The sequence below is a fragment of the Coregonus lavaretus genome (assembly GCF_964263955.1).
Source record: "Coregonus lavaretus genome assembly, chromosome: 4".
NCBI lineage: Eukaryota > Metazoa > Chordata > Actinopteri > Salmoniformes > Salmonidae > Coregonus > Coregonus lavaretus.
Genome location: NC_139991.1, coordinates 8,675,591 through 8,687,417, shown reverse-complemented (window position 1 = coordinate 8,687,417; position 11,827 = coordinate 8,675,591). Strand labels below are relative to the sequence as shown.

Genomic DNA, 11,827 nt, shown 5'->3' with positions numbered 1-11,827 from the left:
CAACTCCTGGACAGTCTGTGGTGCAACGTGACGTTGATGGATGGAGCGAGACATGATGTCCAAGATGTGCTCAATTGGATTCAGGTCTGGGGAACGGGCGGGCCAGTCCATAGCATCAATGCCTTCCTCTTGCAGGAACTGCTGACACACTCCAGCCACATGAGGTCTAGCATTGTCTTGCATTAGGAGGAACCCAGGGCCAACCGCACCAGCATATGGTCTCACAAGGGGTCTGAGGATCTCATCTCGGTACCTAATGGCAGTCAGGCTACCTCTGGCGAGCACATGGAGGGCTGTGCGGCCCCCCAAAGAAATGCCACCCCACACCATGACTGACCCACCGCCAAACCGGTCATGCTGGAGGATGTTGCAGGCAGCAGAACGTTCTCCACGGCGTCTCCAGACTCTGTCACGTCTGTCACATGTGCTCAGTGTGAACCTGCTTTCATCTGTGAAGAGCACAGGGCGCCAGTGGCGAATTTGCCAAACTTGGTGTTCTCTGGCAAATGCCAAACGTCCTGCACGGTGTTGGGCTGTAAGCACAACCCCCCCCCCTGTGGACGTCGGGCCCTCATACCACCCTCATGGAGTCTGTTTCTGACCGTTTGAGCAGACACATGCACATTTGTGGCCTGCTGGAGGTCATTTTGCAGGGCTCTGGCAGTGCTCCTCCTGCTCCTCCTTGCACAAAGGCGGAGGTAGCAGTCCTGCTGCTGGGTTGTTGCCCTCCTACGGCCTCCTCCACGTCTCCTGATGTACTGGCCTGTCTCCTTGTAGCGCCTCCATGCTCTGGACACTACGCTGACAGACACAGCAAACCTTCTTGCCACAGCTCGCATTGATGTGCCATCCTGGATGAGCTGCACTACCTGAGCCACTTGTGTGGGTTGTAGACTCCGTCTCATGCTACCACTAGAGTGAAAGCACCACCAGCATTCAAAAGTGACCAAAACATCAGCCAGGAAGCATAGGAACTGAGAAGTGGTCTGTGGTCACCACCTGCAAAACCAGTCCTTTATTGGGGGTGTCTTGCTAATTGCCTATAATTTCCACCTGTTGTCTATTCCATTTGCACAACAGCATGTGACATTTATTGTCAATCAGTGTTGCTTCCTAAGTGGACAGTTTGATTTCACAGAAGTGTGATTGACTTGGAGTTACATTGTGTTGTTTAAGTGTTCCCTTAATTTTTTTGAGCATTGTACAATGCCTAGCAAAAGTATTCATCCCCCTTGGCGTTTTTCCTATTTTGTTGCATTACAACCTGTAATTTAAATGGATTTTTATTTGTCTTATTTCTTGTTTGTTTCACAAGAAAACATATTTTTCATCTTCAAAGTGGTAGGCATGTTGTGTAAATCAAATGATACACACCCCCAAAAAAATCAATTTTAATTCCAGGTTGTAAGGCAACTGTGATAAGGTGGTGTTGAAGGAGTCAAGCGCAGGAGGGTAAATCACAGAAACAGTCTTTAATCTGAAAAATACAGGTTTATGCAGAAATGCGTCAAACACACTCCAGGGCACAAAACAGGTGCACTGGAAAATACAAGGCACACAGGAAAAATACTCCCGTCGATACCAAATACAAGCGCTCCACCGCGCTATTAACCTCCACAACAAACAATTACCCACAAGGACAAGGGGGCAGAGGGAACACTTATACATGGTCTAATTAGGGGAATAGAACCAGGTGTGTGTGATTGACAAGACAATTGATATGATGATTGGGGCGGCAGTGGTTAGTACTCCGGTGACGACGAACGCCGAAGCCTGACCGAACAAGGAGGGGAGGCAGCCTCGGCGGAAGTCGTGACAGCAACAAAATAGGAAAAATGCCAAGGAGGGTGAATACTTTTGCAAGCCACTGTATAGACAGTCCAGCATGATTTACATACTCAGTCCATAAAACCAGCCGTTTAACTGGGGGGCAGAATTAAATATTTTCATACGACAAAGATGGATATTCCAACTCAGACTAGGAGTTAGTGGTTAATTTGTTGTTGATGTTTATTGATGGAAAACACCTGCCATCCAGAGAGATTTGTGACCCCCCATACCCTCACACCCCTTCCCCTTCTCATCTGATTGGTCAGTCTTTGATTTGGCCCCACCCCCTATATGTTTATCACCATAGCAACTTTATGACGCTGGACAGGACTCCTTCGTTAATCAATGACATAACAGGGGCACCTACACCAACACACAGGAATGCCCTCCTCATTTACCCAACAAGCTCCTCTTGGTTAATCACATACTGTAAGACACCTCAGTAAGGACTAAAGCCCCCCTGAGCATCGGCTTTTTAATTACTGCAGTTCGTGGCCTGACCTGATTACCAGTCTTTGCCATTTATGATTTCTATTCTATTTTATTCTATTCGATATTTATTCCTATTTGCATGTTTATTGTAGAGTGAACAGTACAGTGTCCCAGCCCCTCTCACAGCTGCTCTCACAGTTCTCTTTCAGAAGGCTCTGCCTGCAGCAAGCATCTTGGGAGAAAACAGAATGGGCTCAGCAGAACAACTGGGTCTCACAAACCTCTCCACGCGCCTCACATTCTTTAAACTCTCTCTCTCCCTCTCTTCCTGCATCTTCCCTAATTTCGTCTTCCTTCGTTTCCTCTCTCTGTACTCCCTCCCTCTCTTTCCTTCTCTTTGGTGTTTATAAGTCTCTGCATCCCAATGTGTCTCAGTGTGATAGTTTGTCTCAGGGGATACCAGCCACACTCCATCATTCCCAAAACGCAGAACTTCACCAATCCATCATTTCCAAGCAGAAACAAACTCTGACACTTAAAACCCAAACACGCTGATACTGTTATCATTCGAAAACCCTGTCACTGTAAACCATTTATGTCCAACACACTGTCACTATGACATGTCAATGTCAGTCTGTTATTATAGCCAGGGTTGGAGACATCCCATAGAAAGTAAATACCTCCTTTCTCACAATGGCTGAAATTGACACACAAGTATAACCTGGGCAGACCTGGGGCATAGTGTGGTCCTCTGTAGCTCAGCTGGTAGAGCACGGCGCTTGTAACGCCAAGGTAGTGGGTTCGATCCCCGGGACCACCCATACACAAAAATGTATGCACGCATGACTGTAAGTCGCTTTGGATAAAAGCGTCTGCTAAATGGCATATTATTATTATTATTAGTGGACAACATCACAGGGGCGTAGGGTGGGATTTGCAGAGCGTATTCCCCCACACAAGCCCCTCCATCTTCAATGCAACACATTCCCCCCATAATTATTTATTATTATTATTATAAGAGGACTGCCTTTCCACTCCATCCAGTTCACCTTTGGCCTTTCTCTCTGGTGTTAAGTGATTACATCCCTGATCTTTATTTGGATTCACTCCTGGATGGATGGAGGGACACATGGAAGGAGAAGCTTTCCACAGATTCTGATGTAGCTGGAATCATGCTACCAGTGTAGACCATCCATCCACAGAAGCGGGCTGGGGAAGGGGTTCATCCGTTCAGTGTGTAAGAGTCAGGGTTCATAGAAAACATCCAGTATGTGTGTGTGTGTGTTTCAAGTTTTGCGTTTTATTAGTCGTATGCAAAGGATACACATTGTATACACCGTTCAACAAAATGCTTACTTGCAGGGTTCCTTCTTGACAATGCAACAAAGATAAGAATATGAACATAAAGTAAATGGCTCAGTAGAATAGAATACACTTTTTAATACAGGAAGGCACAATTTATAGTCCAATATTTACACATGTACGTATCAGGGAAGGGGGGAAGGGGGGATTGGGGGCAAGTTTTTAAATTGTGGATTTTTAACAATAGTAAATAAGAGTCTGGTAGCAGCAGTTGTGATGTGGGTGTAGCTTGAACGAGCATGTGTGTGTGTGTGTGTGTGTGTGTGTGTGTTTGTACAGATTGGGATTGGACAGAGCAGTGACAGAGGAACAAATTGGGAGCACTGAAAAGGGATTACATTTACAGTAAATGTCACCCAATCACCTGACCAATCTCTATCGCTCTCACCAACTTAAGCCTATCATAACTCATTGCCATCTATCTCGTTTACCCACACACACTCTCTCTATTTCACTCTCTGTAACATACATGAATCTATAGTATATTACACAGACAGAAGTTAATCAGTAATCTCACAGTCACACAGACATAATGTAATCAAATGGACATTGCTTTTCCATTTCTCTCCAAGCTATTGTTAGTGTGTCTGTGTGTATGCATGTGCATGTTTGTGTATTTCAAACTATGATTTATTCAGCAAAGGCAATGTGTGGGTAATGACCTTATTCCAGGTGTCAGTGCTTAAAGTGTGTGTGTGACCCTGTAGAACATTAGCCATCCATCATAGGGTTCACCATTTAGCCTCAACCACACAGCAAGATTTTGATAAACCAGACATAGAAAAAGACAAAACACTATTCTCTGTCCTGCTGTTGCCTCAACACTCTCTCACACATTCTGATCTGAGTGAACCTGCAGAGGGGTGGATTGTTTCCCTCTCCTTTTCTCATTTTCTGTTCATCCAGACATCTGCTCAGTCCTTCATTAGTAGTCGCTGGCATGTGAATTTTGCCGGGGGATATGCTAGGTGTTCATATATTACATAACTCGGCTACTCTCCCCCCTCTCCAAACCCCATCTCTACCCTCACTCACAGATGGTGAGTGGATTTGTTTAAACAAAGCGAAAGCAGGGATTCTACTCTGGAATCATTCAATGATTCCATTAAAGCGATTCATTACATCGCACTACACTCACTGAAGCCCTCCACTCCATAGCTATGGAAATCAACTGAGATTAGTTTGTAGTGGGGAGGGGGGATGAGATGAGGGGGGGGGGGGGTGCTGAGAAAGAGAAGGGGGAACAGAGAGAGAGAGCGTGTGAGAGGTAGAGGAAGAATGTGAAAATGACAAACTGAATGTGTTCAACAGCAGTCACAGTGATTAGAAGAGGTCAGCAGTGAAACAATGAGATGACTAAAAATGCAATCTGCATCTATTCCTCTTGAGCTGACAGGGACCCTTTGCTGTTGAGGCATTTTAAGCCTCACTGTCGTCTTCTCCAATACTCTGTCTTTCAGTTGTTTCCCTCCTGACTGCTGCCTAATTAACACACACAGACTGGAAAAGTATTAATCAGCACATTGGGGAACGGCTGGTTTTCAGATGATACAATCTCACTGGGACAAATACAGCTCCTCATAAACACTCTCCCTTTCTCCTCACTTCACCTACTGTAATACAAAGATTTGTTCATCACTTAATCTTATCATACCTCATCTACCTATAACATGTACTGACAGTACATTGGTACTGTATAAACATGGCTCAGGGTTGTGGCTCAGAAGTTTGCTTTATTGTGCTTTTAGATGGTTTTATAAAAACAAATTCAGAGCGTAACAAAGAGAAAGAGGAATCGTTTCCCAGTATCTTTCTTTACCCTGATTTCAGCAGCTTATGTTCATTACAGAGGACCCCTGGGGGTTTTCTCACTCGCTTCGGTAAACCTTTGAAGGCTCTTGCTGAAGAAGACGCCAGGATTGTCCTGACAGCTTCTGCTAATGAAGACTTTTCTTGGTTTTCACAAATGGCTGTGTTCCAGGCTCTTTGTTGTGAATATCTTGAAAATAAATAATCTAACTCTCCTCTGTTTCTGTTCACTGAAGACTAAAGTAAGGCAAAATGAGTTAAGAATTCAGTGAAGTCAACCATATTTTTTATTGTGGGAATACCACCTGCACAAAAAATATATATCTTCAAATATTCAACAGCACATAAATATAAAAATATAATGTATTTTTCAAAGACAAACAAAACCAATAGAAAAGTATAAATACATTATTTCATGTACACATCCATAAGAGCCAAGGGTCGACACATTGGCTTGTGTTCCCAAAAGCCAAAGCACAACATTCGGTCCCACCATTTTCTTCAATAAAGTATTTGACCACATAGGCTACCTGTTCTAGAGGATGCATCATTCCACAAAAAAAACATATAAAAATGCAAACAAGACTGATATGAGACACACTTCAAGGCCAGCTGTGCTGTGGACATAAGATCCTATATAATCAGGCATTCATTTTTTATATAACACCAGGTGTAAAAGGGGTCTAAGTCTAGATGCAGTAGAGGCAAGACTACATTTTCTTCAAACCACTGCAGAGTGAAACAGTGCCTTCACAGCAGTCCCCAGGTAAAAACACAGTCACGCAATCTACACTATATATACAAAAGTATGTGGAGCCCTTCAAATTAGTGGATTCGGCTATTTCAGCCACACCCGTTTCTGACAGGTGTATAAAATTGAGCACACTGCCATGCAATCTCCATAGACAAACATTGCCAGTAGAATGGCCTTACTGAAGAGCTCAGTGACTTTCAACGTGGCACCGTCATAGGATGCCACCTTTCCAACAAGTCAGTTCGTCAAATTTCTGCCCTGCTAGCGCTGCCCCGGTCAACTGTAAGTGCTGTTATTGTGAAGTGGAAATGTCTAGGAGCAACAACGGCTCAGCCGCGAAGTGGTAGGCCACACAAGCTCACAGAACGGGACCAGGAGAACGCTGCCTGCCCCAATGAATAGTGCCAATTGTAACGTTTGGTGGAGGAGGAATAATGGTCTGGGGCTGTTTTTCATGGTTCGGGCTAGGCCCCTTAGTTCCAGTGAAGGGAAATAACGCTACAGCATACAATGACATCCTAGACGATTCTGTGCTTCCAGCTTTGTGGCATCAGTTTGGGGAAGGCCCTTTCCTGTTTCAGCCTGACAATGCCCACGTGCACAAAGCAAGGTCCATACAGAAATGGTTTGTCGAGATCGGTGTGGAAGAACTTGACTGGCCTGCACAGAGCCCCTGACCTCAACCCCATCGAACACCTTTGGGATGAATTGGAACGCCGACTGATGTTGGCCTAATTGCCCATCATCAGTGCCCGACCTCACAAATGCTTGTGGCTGAATGGAAGCAAGTCCCTGCAGCAATGTTCCAACATCTAGTGGAAAGCCTTCCCAGAAGAGTGGAGGCTGTTATAGCAACAAAGGGGGGACCAACTCCATATTAATGTCCATGATTTTAAAATGAGATGTTCGACAAGCAGGTGTCCACATACTTTTGGTGATACAGTGTATTTAGTCACTTCTGGTTAGACAGTTTCAGGAAAATGACACAAAAATACTTTTTAACTCCTAACAAACTGCATGATAATTTTTTTATTTAATAGTGAAACTATTATTAAATGCATTTTTTACTTCAAATAACTTGAATTAGCAGTATAGGATTCATTGTGCTGTCTTAAAAATACATTAGTTCAGAGACCCAGGGAAATGTGACCAAATGTTGTCCTAATTTGAACAGATTCATTGTTCAAAAAGGTCAGCTAGGCCTTGAATGTCTGATCAATGTCTGATCATCACAGCACCAATCAAAGATATCAAATATATTTCCTTTACCGCATTGCTTGCCTCTAATTTTTCATCAAAATAGGGAACAAATAATAATAAATAATGAAAGTTGCAAGGTCTGAAAACACCCCCTTCCCACTTCTGTGATACAGATCTGAAGGGACCGGATGGGATTAAGTTTAGCGGGAGCTTCCACCATATTGCTTCCACCCATCCACTTCCTTCAGATCTGTCAGCTCTGATGGGGTAGGGGCTAGAGAAATTATCTAGTCAATGCTTGTTTTCGGACCAGGCTATGGTACAATACACCGGAGAGCCCCAGAGCCCCTCTGTTGACCCCAGCTAAGCCTGCATGAGCAGGTGCAGCCGTTGACGGGCGATGGCAGAGTTCAAGGTCCACAGGAACTCTGGCAGCTTGCCTTTGAGCATCTCCTCCATGGGAACAAACTGCAGTAGCTGTCTCTGGCCACCAAGAGGCAGACTGTCAGTGTCCTCCTCCTCCCTGGCCAGGCAGCCCATACACTCCTGCAGGTCACTGAGGTGGGGAAGGAGTCGAGCGGCAGCCTCTGGACAGAACCCCACACATACCAGCACCGCCGCCGCAGCACCTGGAGGAGAAGGACACCTGAAGGTGACGGAGCGGAAGGACAGGTGGAGGCAAAGGACGGTTGCTGCGGTTACGCGGGTGAAGGCGGAGAGGAGGGGCAGGATGAGGGCGTTGCCGGGTCCCATGCGGTGCAGGGAGAGCAGGACGCAGTCCAGCAGGTCTCTCTGATACTGCGGCTCCCCGTCATGCAGAGTAGTGCGGCCCGTAGGTGGGAACGAGGGCTCCGAACAGAACTCCAGCGCCAACCCCCCAGCCTGCTCCTCACAATCCCCCCACCACGACGCTCTGCCAAAGACTAGGCACTTTCTGTTTCCCTCGCCATTGCAGGGAGTGATGTCACATAGGGCTGCCACCTCTGAGAGGATGGAGGTGGTACCAACCATTGGGCAGGAGCTACAGGGAGGCACCAGAGTCCAGGCAGCTGACCCATCCATGCCTGAGCCTAGGGACGCCTGCTCCAAGGCTTCATTGAGGTGGTTCAACAGACCCCCATCACAGAATGGTGAGTTCCTGACTGCAGGGAGGGCCGCCCCCACTACCACAAACCAGGTGTCCATGTGGCATTCTTCCAGCGGCCCTGCCAGCACACAGCCTGCCCCCGTGTCCTCGGGGCAGTGCCCTTCCACCCAGGCAGCATAGCTGCCCTTCCCAACACGCTCCTTCCAGCCCAGGGCCTGCAGCTCCCTCCGCTGGTTAAAGGAGCCCATCTGATTCTTCTGGCCCAGGGGCCTCCGACCCGTAACGCTGCAACACGCTGGGGCCACTGTGTTACGAGACAACCAGCGGGCCCGCGGCAGAGAACTCACCTACACACAGGAACAGGAAAGCCTGGCTTGAACATTTTTATGCAGAACTTTGTATTTGTATTTAACAATTCACTGATACTAAATGAAAGATCCACACAAAAAAAATCCAGGATATGGCCATCTGTCACTGAATATCTCATATTATACTCATCAATAATTATTCTGAAATTGTAGATAATTATCCTAGCACTTTATATAATGTCTAACTATGGTCAAAGGGCATCAGCAAACTTTTATCGAGCTATAGGCTTCGCTATCTACTTTAACTTTGCACATTTGCCACTCTTACCTGGAAGCGCTGCAGGTACTCATGAGCAGTGCAGTCCCTGATGTATTCCAGTCGTTGCCTCTGCTTCTTATTCAGGCCCTCAAACAATCTCAGGTTTTCCCCAATCGTCCCTGTCTGCAGGGCATGGAAGTAGGAGCACGCCTGCTCATGTTGCGCCAGGAACGACTGTGGGAGGAGCCAGCTGGGGAACAGGGCCTCACGGGCAGCCAGGTCCGGCCCATAGTGACGGATCAGCTTGGACAGCAGGGGCCTCACAGCCTCCTTACCATTGTAGTGCAGACAGACAACGTACACCTCAGAGTTCCCTGCCTTGCTGGTGGCCGGTTTGAAGATGCTGACGGAGCGGAAGCAGCAGTTTAACAGGTAGAGCAGGCAGACGGAGGAGTGCTCATACATAGTAAACATCTTCAGTACAAACGAGCCGCCTGGGCCCAGAAGGAAGAGTGCGGCCGCAGCCTCGCAGTAGTGCAGCGACGCCACCAGGGCCTCCTGCTCATCAGGGTTCCCCTGGCAGTCAAAGCTCCCGTCCGCCGTCACCACGTCAATACGGCGCATGTTACCCACAAAGCCCTGCAGCTCCAGCAGGTGCTTCTGGCTCATGATGTCTCCTGTATTGTCTGAGCCAAAGAACCACCAGGGCAGCGTGTTGGCGATGAGGCGGTCGTCTGTGATGGTGGTGCCGCCTCCGTTGGCCTCGTGGTAGGGGTTGAGTGTGTTGGCTGCCCAACTCCAGTCACAGTAGCGCGTGTGCTCGCTGGTTTTGAGGTAGTGGTTCAGAGCGGTGATGAAGGCCCCTGGAGCCTCACACAGGTGAACAGTGTTCAGCTCACCGCTCTCCAACGCCTCCTCTGGCAGAAGGTTGAAGGTGCCCAGGATCTCATAGAACTTGCACCAGGCCTGAGTGCAGATCTCGGCATTGGCGGCAGCTCGCACAGTAGCAATGACCTTCCCAGCACGGTTTGTGGAATTGGTATGCTGGTGCCAGACTTCCAGATCCTTATCGCTAAGTCGGTTCTTCACCTCATTTAGAGACGTCTTCAGGGTCTGCAGGAGGACGTGGTCCTGGGCCGAGTGTCTCAGTGCTTCGCTGGGGTTAGGGATATACCACTCCCCATTGGCCGGTTTGACGTATGTCCTGACTTTATTGAAGAGTTCTCTGACCTCTGCAACCACTTCCGGGTCAAAGGCCTCCACATCGGTGGGCTGCTGCCTGCCAGCTTTCCTCCTCGCTCCCCGGCCCCAACTCATCCTCTCCACCAGACGCCCTGCAGCAAAAACAACAGGGAGGGAGCTCCGCTGAGACAACAACAACCAGTTTGTGATTTGATGACATCCAATGCATGCGTGCCCTGCTTACACTGCATAATGTAGATTATATCAGGAAAATGTATTTTATTTACACTCGTATTTGTTAACTTTTTAGTTTATATGCATTAATGCCCGGTCCCAGCTCTGCTTAGCTACTGCCGTCACACTATATATGCATGGGCAGTTGTGGATTACTGATTAATATGTACACTGTGATGTGAATGAAGCCCTGAGGGCACAGTATGTAGACTAACCGCTAGTACCATAACGATTTCTACCATGGTATAGGCTCGGAGTCTGAACACACTGATAAAATAGGCCTAACTGAATAAACCTTTCTAAAGCATAACCCAGCCTGCAATCATTCTTAAAGTCCAGCTACATTGTTGTTAACGTGATTTAACTATGATGGAAGAGTAGGCCTTGCCTTATGTTAAATGGACATTTGGCAGCGTACATTAATCATTTTCTGCATCTCAAGCAACAGCAAGCAGACGGGTCAGCTTGTTACACCTGACTGACTAGTTAGCTAACCTCCTACTAAATAAAGCTAGCAAAAACGTTAGGCATTTCATACAATGTGCCTAAAGGCGTAACAAGCAAGCTACATCTTTTTTTTTTTGCTGCCTTTAATACACATTTAAGGGATATTATTTTAATGGTCACATCACATGACATGATTATGGGAGTCGCTAACAACGCATGTGTCCCTCTCCGTGCAGATGCAGCGGCTTAGTCTGGGTTGCTAAGCAGGAAACTACGGGGTCGCCTTTTAGGCCTACCTAAGCTAATTTCGCGTTAGTTAGCTACGCTAGTTTCTCTATCATCGAGGAACATCTCCAAATGAGTAACAGTAGCTAGCTACCTTGCTTGTTTACTGTACAATCACTTCCATAATAGGTACGTTACACGTTTACAACGCTTACGGTCGTTACCTTTTGTTTGTAACTTAAAACTTTCCCACCGGTCATAATGCTAACTTTGTTCCATGGTCGTGAACTACACAACTCAGATTCCTACCTAGCTAATGCTAGGTCAGCTAACATCCTCTTTGGCTCAGCACAGCTGGCTTCCCAGCAGACACTTCGCTGCAGCTGTGTGGGGGGGGCCACGGCAGCACCCGCTTCTCGTTGAGAAGAGTAAGAACGATACGTGCTTTCACGTCAGAGTCTCCAATAACACCAGAAAAAGTCGCTAGATTAGTCGCTTTATTGAAAATGTGTCGCTAGAGGGGTCTGAAAACTCGCTAAATATAGCGACAAAGTCGCTAAGTTGGCAACACTGGCTGTGTGTGGTTTGTTCCAAGAGTGAGACAGATGTGATCTCCCCTCCCAACAATTAGGCTTCTTCGGTGAGGTTTAACGGCAGTTGGCGTCCATTATGTTGCATTACTGCCCCCAACTGAACTA

At 47.0% G+C, this 11,827-nt stretch overlaps 1 protein-coding gene across 2 annotated transcripts; it reads right to left on the bottom strand.

Moving 5' to 3' along the window:
- Window positions 1-7,685: 7,685 nt before the first annotated feature.
- Window positions 7,686-11,423, bottom strand: LOC311127640 (cap-specific mRNA (nucleoside-2'-O-)-methyltransferase 2-like). 2 transcript variants are annotated; one of them, XM_084159466.1, is made up of 3 exons: window positions 11,354-11,423; window positions 9,111-10,375; window positions 7,686-8,821 (listed from the first exon to the last, which is right to left on the bottom strand). In XM_084159466.1, exons 2-3 carry the CDS (start codon window positions 10,356-10,358, stop codon window positions 7,751-7,753), a joined length of 2,319 nt encoding a protein of 772 aa, XP_084015592.1. In that variant the 5' UTR covers window positions 10,359-10,375; window positions 11,354-11,423; the 3' UTR covers window positions 7,686-7,750. The 2 variants fall into 2 exon arrangements, with proteins under 2 accessions (XP_084015592.1, XP_084015593.1); XM_084159467.1 differs by lacking the exon at window positions 11,354-11,423 and having other exon boundaries at window positions 9,111-10,379.
- Window positions 11,424-11,827: the final 404 nt, after the last annotated feature.

Bases quoted from the DNA above. Each gene is read 5' to 3' on its own strand.
- LOC311127640 (XM_084159466.1), bottom strand. From the start codon at position 10,358: ATGAGTTGGGGCCGGGGAGCGAGGAGGAAAGCTGGCAGGCAGCAGCCC. The intron at 8,822-9,110 runs GTAAGAGTGGCA...TCCTGTGTGTAG, and splicing joins AGTACCTGCAGCGCTTCCAG to GTGAGTTCTCTGCCGCGGGC.